This window comes from Beta vulgaris, chromosome 7, assembly GCF_026745355.1.
Source record: "Beta vulgaris subsp. vulgaris cultivar EL10 chromosome 7, EL10.2, whole genome shotgun sequence".
In the NCBI taxonomy this organism is placed as follows: Eukaryota; Viridiplantae; Streptophyta; class Magnoliopsida; order Caryophyllales; family Amaranthaceae; genus Beta; species Beta vulgaris.
Window position 1 is genome coordinate 1,883,415 of NC_079208.1, and position 11,675 is coordinate 1,895,089.

The following is an 11,675-nucleotide window of genomic DNA, read 5'->3' on the forward strand; positions in this document are numbered from 1 at the left end:
AGCCCTTTCGGTAGCAACCCTTCACTTTTTAAGTAGGGCTGCGCTAGAAAAGCGCAGCCCTTCTAGCCCAGAAGGGCTGCGCTAGTTAGGAAAAAGCGCAGCCCTTCTGAGCTAGAAGGGCTGCGCTTTTTTTGACATTTTTTTACTCATAATCTCACATTTTCTGAAATTAAACAGAAGAGAAGAGATTCGAAACGAAAATACTAAACCCAAAACAATAAAAAGAATGAAACGAAAATGAAAAAAAGGAACAAAAACTAATATACAAAGAGAAGTATACAAGAAGTATACAAGAACATTAATCAAAACAAAGATGAAAATACAAGAAATTATATACAAAGAGAAGTATACAAGAACATTAATCAAAATAAACAAAGAGAAGTATACAAGAACATTAATCAAAACAAAGAGAAGTATACAAGAACATTAATCAAAACATATAAACAAAGAGAAGTATACAAGAACATTAATCAAAACATATAAACAAAGAGAAGTATACAAGAACATTATAGATCTGAAAATACAAGAACTACCTCCAAACATTAACCTAATAATGTTTAAATACATAAAACAAAATCCTAATACATAATTTAAGGGAAAAAAAAATTTCGGAAAAACTTAAAATGGCTATTTGGAGGCTTAAACAAACTCGGATGGCTTAAAAAGCCTAAACATCACGGCATAGCGGTGAGTTTGACTCGTTGGCCCGTTCCGCTTCCGAAAAGGTATCACAATAGGCAATCGGACTCCGTCGCCATGTTTAGTGCAAATCATTTCAAGGTTTTTGTCGCAAATGTTTATGGGAGTTTTTGAGAGAGAAGAGAGGATGAGAGAGAAGGAGGAAAGGAATAATGAGGGACGTGAGAGAGGAGAGAGAATGAGGGATAATATATTTGACGAATCCCCGCTCAATATTTCAAAGCCCGCAATTCCGAAATTTCAAATTTTTTCAGGAAGGGTTGTGCTTTTTTAAAAAAGCGCAGCCCTTCCTGCGCAGCCCTTTCTGTTTTTTCCCCTAGTGAATATTTTCTTAGATTTATACATTTCTTGAGCAGCTAAAAAGTCGTATAGTCTTTTTTGTGTAACTTCTTTGAAAAAATAAATATTGAATTTAACTATTGAACGAACATATGAAATTGTTTTAGTTCATTTCACATTAGAATAAATGTCATTTATTGTCTTTTACAATTCCAACAGCTACTTTTGCCAAACACTTCTAATTAAACAACTAATTTAATCGCTGACCGCTGACAGCTACTAGTAGACAGCTAGCAGCTACCCCCAACAGCTACCGCTACTATGTTAGGTGTGATCAACAAGAGAGCCGGATATCTCACTCCAAGACACGGAAACTACGCTTTCCTATTAGTTTAATTTCACCCCTCTAGGATCACCGGGTTAACACGAAATAACTAATGAGATACAATGGAGAGAAACAATCAACTTAGATGATCTTCTAAGTGAATCAACAAGTGTTTGTGAAGAACACTCAAGAGAAGTTTGCAAGGTTTCTCTCAAGCTAAGCAAGAAGACTTTTAGAGTATAGAAAATTCTGATTTTCTTATAACCCTTTACTCATAGGAATCCCAAGGTTTATATAGGAAGAATAAACCTTTCATTGACTAGAGTGGTTAATCACATAACCCCCATCTTAATCACCCATCAAAGGCCTTCAATCCACTGATTTAAGGACCTTAAAGGTCATTAAAATGAAACCATAACATCACAACGGACATAAACCGTCAAGGCATCTTTTCGCGTTCCAAGGCAGAAGGCATGTCGCGACTCGCGAAGGAGCTCGCGAGTCGCGAGGCGCTGGTCGCTACTCGCGACGGCCCTTCTGTCCCCCTTGGTTACTCCGCGAGATTTGCCTTGTGATGTACTCTAATCTATTGCATACTAGACCTCCTCCTCTTCTAGTATATATCCATATGAGTATCAAACCCATTACCCTATAAATGTTCCAACATACTACAACCGCAAACAGCTAATAGAACCGCTAGTTTTGCCAAACATGCCCTTATTTTGGATATTTTTAGGAGTTTAGTGTAAAAAATCCAAAACTATTACGCATGCAGATATACTTTTCGGAGGTGAAGTTCTACTAACTTGGCTAAAATTATCTTGTATTCAATTTATCATTCAAAGGAAAGGTAAACCAAATTGAGAGTAGTTCTCTCTCAAGAATAAACCCTAACTCATCTTAACTATTAGTTTCATAAACTCGTTAATATCATGGATTCATGGTAGCCGGCAGGTTGTGGCCTAATTGCATTATAAGGATGTTAGACGACTGATGATTTAATTTGTCCCTTGATTTGCTTCTTAATACACGTGGGACAATTGTTTAAACTTATTTAATAAGCGTTCTATTCAAATTTTTTTGAACTAATCTAAACTTCTGCTATCTCATATGAGTAGTACATCAAATCTTACTAGCTAAAATAATTATGGCGAATATAACCGAAATCCACATTTTGTGTGGAGGCAATAGGCATAAGCGAATTTCCCCTATAACTAGTATTGACTTGTTTGAAAATGCACTTTAATTCTTTCACATGCTCCATAGGCGCAACCGAGCATCTTCATTCTTGATAGTAGATATTAAAATTAATTATCGGGAATAAAGTAGGCATAATTCAATTAAAAAGAACATATTGAACTGGTTTGGGGACAATAAAATTAGTTATCGTGAGTTTCATTATCAACCACTAGTACAATAAATGCTTATTATTGTTGCGGTCATTAAGTGGCCTATTGCGGCGGTTTTAGCCGCGCAATAATTAAGAGAGTAATTAATATATTGCTGCGGTTTTAAACCGCAGCAATAGGCCAAGATATTGCTGCGGTTCCTAACAAAAAATGCAGAACTAGATTTATTTTTTTATTAAAAAAGCACAACTTATTGCTGCAATTGTTGCTCAAAACCACAGCAACAGATCCCGATACAGGTAATTTTTTTTTTGCAATTAAATTGGATATATTAAACTATGCAACTTACCCATTCATCACTATCCACCAAATTCACAGACAAACTGAAGATGAAATAACATATAACTCTCATTAACATATAAAGATAAAATAAACTAGTTACATAAATAATACAAAAGATCAAAAAGTAAAATGAAAAAGCAAAAATAAAAAAAACAACCTTACATCTAAATGACTAATTACAAAAAATATAATAAAAATAAAAAATAGTCATTTAGATGTTACAATAAATTATATTACAATAAATTAAAAAAAAATCTAAAACAAAATCTACAAACAGATTAAAAAACAAAAAAAATCTGGAGAATGACCACTGCGAAAAAACGAAAAACAAAAACCAAAACGAAAAAAAAGGAAATGAAACAGATTTGGAGAACGACATTGCGAAAAAAACTCGTTTCTCATGAAAAGCCATTGCGAAAAAACAAATCTGGAAAACAAAAAAAACTCGTTCTCGTGGTGAAGATGGAGAACGACGAAGATGAACAGTGGAAATGACGAACGAACGAACGAACCGGAGATCTGGAGAGTGAGGAATGAAGCACCAGTGTTGCGATGAGGCGAACGAAGCGCCGGTGTTGCGACGAGGTGATATCAAATGAAACTCTCGAACTCCTTTCTCTCTCTCTCTCCTTCGATGAGGCGAATTGAACGGACGGATTCTTCTGGTGAACGGCCGACGAAGAATAGAAAGGCCGATGGGCTGAGAAGGTGAAGGTAAGTCGAGGATGAAGAAGAACGACGAAATGAAGAAGGCTGAGAGGGAAAGAGATTTGAAGGAAGAGAGAGAAAGGAGAAAACGGCTGAAATGAAGAAGGCTGAAATGCGAGTGTCCCCCAAACCCTAGCGCCTCTTATATGAAATAAATGGGACAACGAACAACTAACGGCGAGCATCGCGTCTCACCGCGTGAGCAATCCCAACCATCTGCCATCAATTGGGATTCTGCACTCATGATCATGTGACGAGTCACATTCCATTGTGACTCATTACTCTCGATCGAGAGTATTTCATATTTCTCCATGAAGTAGGAAAAATGCCGATGAGCGGGCATGCTGAAAAGCCCCAGATGCAATTGGGGTGTCGCCTGCAGATCTGAAGTTTAAAGCAAAGACCATTAAGATCAATGCCAAGCTAAAAAAAGAATGAAACAAGTTAAGCCCTCGAACATAACTCCGGTTTTCAAAACTGAAAAAGATACATCCCAACCATGAAATATCATCGCCTCGTCCTTGGTCACCCTCTCCGTGAGTCACCTTGTCCCTGAGCACATATTGCCAAAAACCGACATATTCTACTATAACTATCTTGAACCACCAAACTTAACCCAACTGACCACTACTTGTCAATCGCCACAACCAACCACCGACAACAACTTTAGCAACTCGAACACAACACACTCCTTTTATTGGGAGATTAAACGCGTTTTTTATGAAAACATCGAACACACTATTAACATCCAACATAATTAGGTGGAGAACCGAACAACCGGGGGGGGGGGATGTCCGACACTAACAGGGGGAAAGAGGGCTCGACATGAATAGGGGGGAGAGAAAAGGAAAGCTCGAAACAACTACAGGGGAGGGGTAGGGGAGGCCCGAAATAACCACAACATAAAAGGGGGATTGTGCCTACCAGATGCGAGGACGGGGATGGGGAATAGGGGACCATGTACGACACCACGTGGAAACAACGGCGAAAGGGGGAACTGACCAACGCGAAAAATAACGCGAACCCGGACGCACAGGGGAGGGGAAGGAAAAAAACTGATAGGGGAGGGGGGAGAAACTGACGCACATGCAGGGGAGGGAGAGGGAGGTCGGCGACGCACAGGGGCGGGGGAAGAGAAACTAACGCATAGGGAGGACGGGATAAGACCGTCGCACATGGGAGGGGGTGGGGAAGTGGGTAGGATGTGACGGGAGCGGGATGGGGGAAAGCACGTGGAGGCAGAGGGGAACTACAGGACCCTAATACTATAACCTACGCTTCGATGGTAATGGCTTGCCGGCGACTAAGCTGATGTATCAGCCGCTGGCGAGCCAGGGGAGGTAGGGGTTAGAGCTTTGTGATTAGGGTTTGGGGAGAGAATTCTTTAGAGAGATGAAAGGGTTGATTTCATGTGATTGAAATTAATGAAATGTCCAAAGTGGACATCTTGAGACATCAATATCTTATGACTAGAGACTTCAACACCTTGAAGCTTATGTAAGAACCAGATTAAATAAAATAAATGTATGACTAATCTAGTAACTTGATAATTCCTCCTAAACAATAAATATTCTCCCTTATAAGTGAAAACTATAAGCCGATTGTACCACAAAGCTCTCACCATAATTCTTAAAAAACTATAGAGTTAAATTACTACAAGCCAACACAATTTCTTGAAGTAGTAAAACCTCCATCTATGACAAGGTTATGTCCACTAATATACTTGGACTCATCACTAGCAAGATAAAGAGCAGCCTCGGCCACATCTTGAGCCTTTAGTGTTACACCTTTCAAATTTGCCAATTTATTCACAAGCTCTTCCACTTTCTCCACTTGGTGTTCCCTTAACACATTGCTATACTCTTCTTCCTCACTTTCATTGCACCATGCATTAATTAGCATAGATGTTGCTACACCAAACGGTGAGATACAATTAACCCTAATTCCATACTTTCCGAGCTCTGATGCTACATTCTTCGTAAGCCCCACAATCGCATGCTTTGAGGCCGTGTAGGCATGGGGAGCGCACCCACCTAAGACCCCGGCTACACTAGAGGTGGAGATGATGCAACCAGTCTTCCTAGGCACCATGGCCTTAGCAGCGTACTTGGTCCCTAGGGCCATACCTTTTACATTTACCCTCATAATCGTATCAAATTCATCTTCGTTGAAATCCATGATGCTCTTTCGCTTTTGTTGGCCAAGGATGGCAGCATTATTGAAAAAAATATCTAGCTTTCCATGGATCGCGATTGTATTTGTGACCAATTTCTCCACATCTTCTTCATGACTAACATCACAATGGATGTAGCTAACTGTGGGGGACAAAGAGTTGGCTATGGACATGCCTAGGTTGTCCAAGATATCGGCAATAACTACCTTGGCACCATGGCTTGCAAAGAGTCTCACAATTGCTTCTCCTATCCCTCTTGCTCCTCCTGTAACGATCGCAACTTTGCCTTGCAACCTACGAATTATATGAATTAGGTACATGTAGAGATTATCATCATGAATGCCAAAACTTACATGAGAGAAGTCTCATCACAACATTTAATTTATACAAATATATTAAAAGGCGTTCCTATAAAAGGAATGATGTCATGTGGCATTCTGTTCAAGCTTCTAATACACATGTTTATATAGTGTCATTTAAAATTATTAACAATATGTAGTTACTGCAATTCGAACACATGACCTTTGAAATAAAATGTGAGAGTTTAACAACTAATCCACTTCATTTTCAATGCTTAATATTTCAAAGTAAAATATGATAAATAAAGTCTTACAGTTATATGCAATCATAAAGACATAAACAATCTTTTTGATCTCTAACACTTTTATTAAGGAATAACATTATTTTACCCTAATTCCATTCAAATTGTTATTTTTATCCCCAATTCCTTAGAAATTCTTTGAAAACAATTATCATGCCATAACGTCAATTTTTCAATTTTGCACTAGACAGAATATTAAGAAAAGGTAATAAAATCAAGTGTGGGATTTATGAATAATAATATACTTGATAATTGTAATTGACCCAAGGCATCACCCGGGATAAAATACTACTTTAATATAATTAACTGGTACTAGGATGACTAGGTATGTTATATTTTCTACTTATTGAAGGGTGATTCATCACATAATTTTGTATTGTTAAGGATGACATAATGTCGCTATTATTAAATTTTATCTAAATGTAATTTCCAAGAATGTAATTTACAATCATCATTAGTTCTAAATAAATTTGGTATTGTTATTGCATTTCAAAGTTTAGGTAAAATTAAAATTTTATGTCTTTGTAATTGATTTGAAAACAGCTTTAATTATGTTAATTTGTTCTTGAATCATAAATTTTTTCTTTCACTACACATAATTTATGAAAGTTTATTTTAGCTACTTTGAACTTTTTTTGATATACATATTTTAAATTAGGAAGGGTTATGAATTTATGATTGAGAAAAATCTCAAAATCTTAATAGATAAGTATTTTTATTGAATGAAAGGTTAAAAGGTCTTTTCAAATAGGGACACCATAGCTCCCCTCTTGGTTTATATAATAGAGATAAATGATGTTAATAATAATGCATTATAGTGTAAATTGTAAAGGAAATCTCATAATGTCATCACCCATGCATTGTAATGCTACTTCATCCCAAAATATTAATTTTCTTCCTTAAATCTCATTACTATTGATCATTATCACTTGGGAATGTGGCTGGTAAATGAAATTTATGAAGAAAAACTCATGTTTTGTGATGAATTTTCATCATCATGGTTTTTTTTTTTGACAGGTCATTATCATGGTTATTGACATAACCACCTCTTTACAAATATACGTTTAATCACATTACAATTACTACCATTACAACCATTTATGACCATTAACTAAATGAAGCGTGAGTCTCATCAAGATTACACATGAAATAATAGGTTTGTTATTAAGGTGATATTATCAATCATAAAGTAAAAACAAACATGCTAATATGGAGGGCTAGCTTACAGGTCATACTCTCATGATATAGTAATCAAATTTTATACCTTTAATTTATTTATTGTTGACGTAGTCGGAATCATCAAAGAAAAAGCAAGTGCAATTCCTAGAACGAACAGACAAATTTACAAGCAATAAATTTGTAAAAGTTCCGTAATCCACTAGAAAAAGATAGAGTAAAACTCTCAAATATTATTATTAAGATAAAAGTTATCTTCTAATGAAGGCCAATAATATTTAAGTAGTCTAAACAAAATCCTAATACGAACATTAGAAAAAAAAATCTGAGAATAATTAAAATGATGTCTTCGGGCCCTAAACGAACTCAGATAGCTTAAAAATGTTGCAAGCCTAGGTCACGACAAATGTGAATTAGACTAGTTGGCCCGTTTCCCTTTTCAAAAAGATATTTTATTAAGCATTCTGACATTGGAAGCTTGACTAGTAAAAATCATTTCAGACTTTTTCGACGATATACTTTTTCGTCGAACTGTTACGCTAACTTTCCTAGGTCAATTGTTATGGGAATAATAGGGTATTGTCGTGCACCAACATAAATCATGGATTACAAAATACATGTTTCTTGTTATACAAAGAAAATATATATTATTTTACATGTGCTTGATCCATAAACCTTGTTTTTTTTCCTTTGACTTTTAGCCAATTGCAAAGTCATGTCAATTTATCACCAACCCTAGATTGGACAACCGACATTATTTTCCTAGCATCACTAGTCATGCATGTAAAAAGCGTAAAACCACCATATCTACATAAAATGCATTGTATTTATTTTCTTTTCCCTTTCTTTGGCGTGCAAGAGTAAGTATTGCACAAGTTATCAAGTGGTGTGCATTTCCCCTCAAAAAAATGAAAGTGATGTACATTTTAGTAGAGAAAAGCATGAGTGTGTTTTTGACAAATATAGCATCATCAAAACATGTTAAATGCATGCAATTAATCGAGCTAGTCAGCAATCATTAGTTATCAGCTTTATTTTGCAATCTACGTCCAAGGGAGTGTTAGAGTTCAAAAAGGACTCTGATTATTATTTAGTAATGCGTATTTACTATTAAGCCTTCTTTGCATGGTCAAGTCTAAAGATTTTGATTAAGGGATATTGATTCATAGAATGGGGACTCTAAGTCTCTAATGACCAAATCATGTCTTTAATGTAATCTTTAGAGGAAATTGATCAAAGTAGTTAGAATTTTCGGAAATGGAGGAAGTACTATGGAAATCTAATACTTCCTCCGTTTTAATTTAGTTGTCACACTTTTAAAATCACGGATTTTTAGGTAATTTTTGGAGAGGAGCGAGAGAGATTGAAAAAGAAAATAAAAAGGTCACATGTGATAGGAGAGAGATATAGAGAAGTTATTACTCAAAATAAAAGTATCACAACTAAATTGAAACTTCCTAAAATAGATAGTGTCACAACTAAATTGAAACAAATGAAGGAGTTTAAAATGATTTTAGGCTCATATTATAAAAAGTTGAAATCATTGTGGACCACTAGCTAGATTTATTGCACCATAGGATTTTTATAAAAACATATTCCCAAAGTTTATATTCCTTTAATACGGAATCCTCCTAAAAAAGACTTATTGTTTGTATGTAATTCTGAAGGAGAAACCTCTTAACTAACCACCCCAAATTTGACCTCGATCTGGATGTAGCCCGAAGGGTGAACCGGGTGTAAACACAAAAAAAAAAATTCTGAAGGAGAAACCTCTTAACTAACTTGACCTACTGATCCTTCTTTGTATGTTAATCTCCTGGCTTTGCATGAGAAAAATAAGTTTATATACTTCTTCCGTTTCGTTTTAAATGCAACAAATAAGTATTATTTGTGAGATATAAAATATTCATTTGTTGCATGTAAAACGAAACGGAGGAAGTATATTCCTCCATTTCGTAATATCTAATCACTTTACTAGTTTACTAATCCCTTTTCCCTACAATGCTTGTCATTTTTTTCTTCTATAATTCGTTCCTAAAGGGCCTAAACTAAATTATTATTGGTTGAAAGATAAAGCATTGGTGGGAATATTTAGTTCACCTGCTTATATATGACAATTATCTAGAATGGATGAGCACTTTGAATTTTGAGACTATTCACAAATTTCAATTTGATTATTATTTATGATTTATAGGTAAGGATATATATAATCATGTGGAGTCTTCTATAATTCGTCTTGATTTGTACTTTTCGCATATCAACTATTTGTAAGTTTTATAAATACAAAATTAGAAATATTAGCGCTTAAAGTTTTGCAATGGCATGCTGAAAAGTGTAAGCGTAATTATTATTTAGGAACGAAGATAGTATGTCATGAACATTCAAGAGTAATACTATTACATTCCTAATCCAAATATCCAATTATCTATCATGAAGATATCAAAAAATTTACTTTTTAAATTCAACTTTCATTCAAAAGATCATAGGGAGAAGGAATAGTCTTCTATGCACGCAATACGTGCGTCGATTGTTTTTGTCTATTCTTAATAAATTTCATGAAAAAATAATTATAGAAGCGTGATTTATAATTATTGTTGTACAAATTATTGTAATCTATAAAGTGTTTAGAAATTGAGATAAACATTTAGATGTAAATTTTTGTAGTCAAAATAAATTTGTAATTTTTTTTATTGAGTAACCATTTTCTCATTATGTCAAGTTACTTTGTTAATGCTTATATTTAGTTTATTATTGTAATTTTGACCCATCTTTATATTAGGAAAGGATATAATTGTACAAAATCTGAATATCCAATTAAGTATATATTTAGCTAAGGACAAAAACAATATTTTATTAGGAGACACCATAGCTCCCCCTTGACTTATATAATAGAGATTAACCATTTAAATCTATTTCTCATTTTTATTTTTAAGTAAAATGTTGGCATGAATATTAAAAAACAAAATTCAACAGTAAGAAACCCTAAAGATCCCAAGAAGTACAAAAGTACGTATGCAGTACAACACATACTTACATACTATGTTATTCAGATACGGATTGAGTATCTACTCGGATACGGGTGTCCAAGTGTCCGACTTGGTTATTGTGTAGAAGAAAGACAAGTTTTTAGTTTAAAGTGAAGTGTCCAAGCTAGTATAGTGTCGTGTCGGACACGATACGACACGACACCCGATCTTTTAGGTAAATGAAGGTGTCGGAGTAACATAGCTTACATACACTATTATTTTTGTAAGTGAAAAATGATTATTAATTATCAAAGAAATGTATGAACAATGAGGAAATTAGAAATTATGATAGCAACAGTACCTTTTTGTGGAAAGATTGGTGCTTCCTATATCCATATCAATGGCTTCAGGTTGAAGTGGCTTGTCAGATGCTAATTCAACTTTCATTCTAATTTTAATGGTAGATCTTATAATTGTTGTTTGTATGGAGGATAAAATTCGTCACAACTCACAATAATGTTACAGGGAAAGGAGAAAAGAGACAGAAATGTGGAAGAAAATAAGATATGCATTCTGTATTTATAGGGATGGAAATATCCTGTTAGACTTTTTGTAAGTTGAAATTTCCTAACAAAAAATACAATGATGCTAGTATAAGAGAAAGCTTTCACCAAAATATGTAAGTGGACCATCAAAATCTTGGAAAATAATGTTGCACCTTAATGTTATGGCTGAAGAGTGAAGACAGTCAAGGGAGATTATTCTAATGGTGTACGTCTAAGGCCAGGGCGAAGTCAGGTTTGGTTGTGGAGGGGGCCAGTTTAAGAGAGAATTCTAAAAATTTTTTTTTTTTTGAGGGGAAAGAATTCTAAACATGGTTATTGAGGGAGACTAGTTTACCTATAAAACAATATATAACCATTAATTATCATTGATTTTCTTCAAAGTTATGGTGAGGCTGCAGGGGTCATGGTCCTCTTAGGCCCCAACATAGCTTCACCCCTGTCTTTTGCTTCTCCCATCTTCTAGAAGTATGCCATCAATTTCGATCCTTATA

At 34.9% G+C, this 11,675-nt stretch overlaps 1 protein-coding gene across 1 annotated transcript; it reads right to left on the bottom strand.

Annotated features, from left to right (window-relative positions):
- Window positions 1-5,241: 5,241 nt before the first annotated feature.
- On the bottom strand, window positions 5,242-11,142 carry LOC104898229 (short-chain dehydrogenase reductase 2a). Its single transcript, XM_010685276.4, has 2 exons — window positions 10,980-11,142; window positions 5,242-6,169 (listed from the first exon to the last, which is right to left on the bottom strand). Exons 1-2 carry the CDS (start codon window positions 11,063-11,065, stop codon window positions 5,356-5,358), a joined length of 900 nt encoding a protein of 299 aa, XP_010683578.1. The 5' UTR covers window positions 11,066-11,142; the 3' UTR covers window positions 5,242-5,355.
- Window positions 11,143-11,675: the final 533 nt, after the last annotated feature.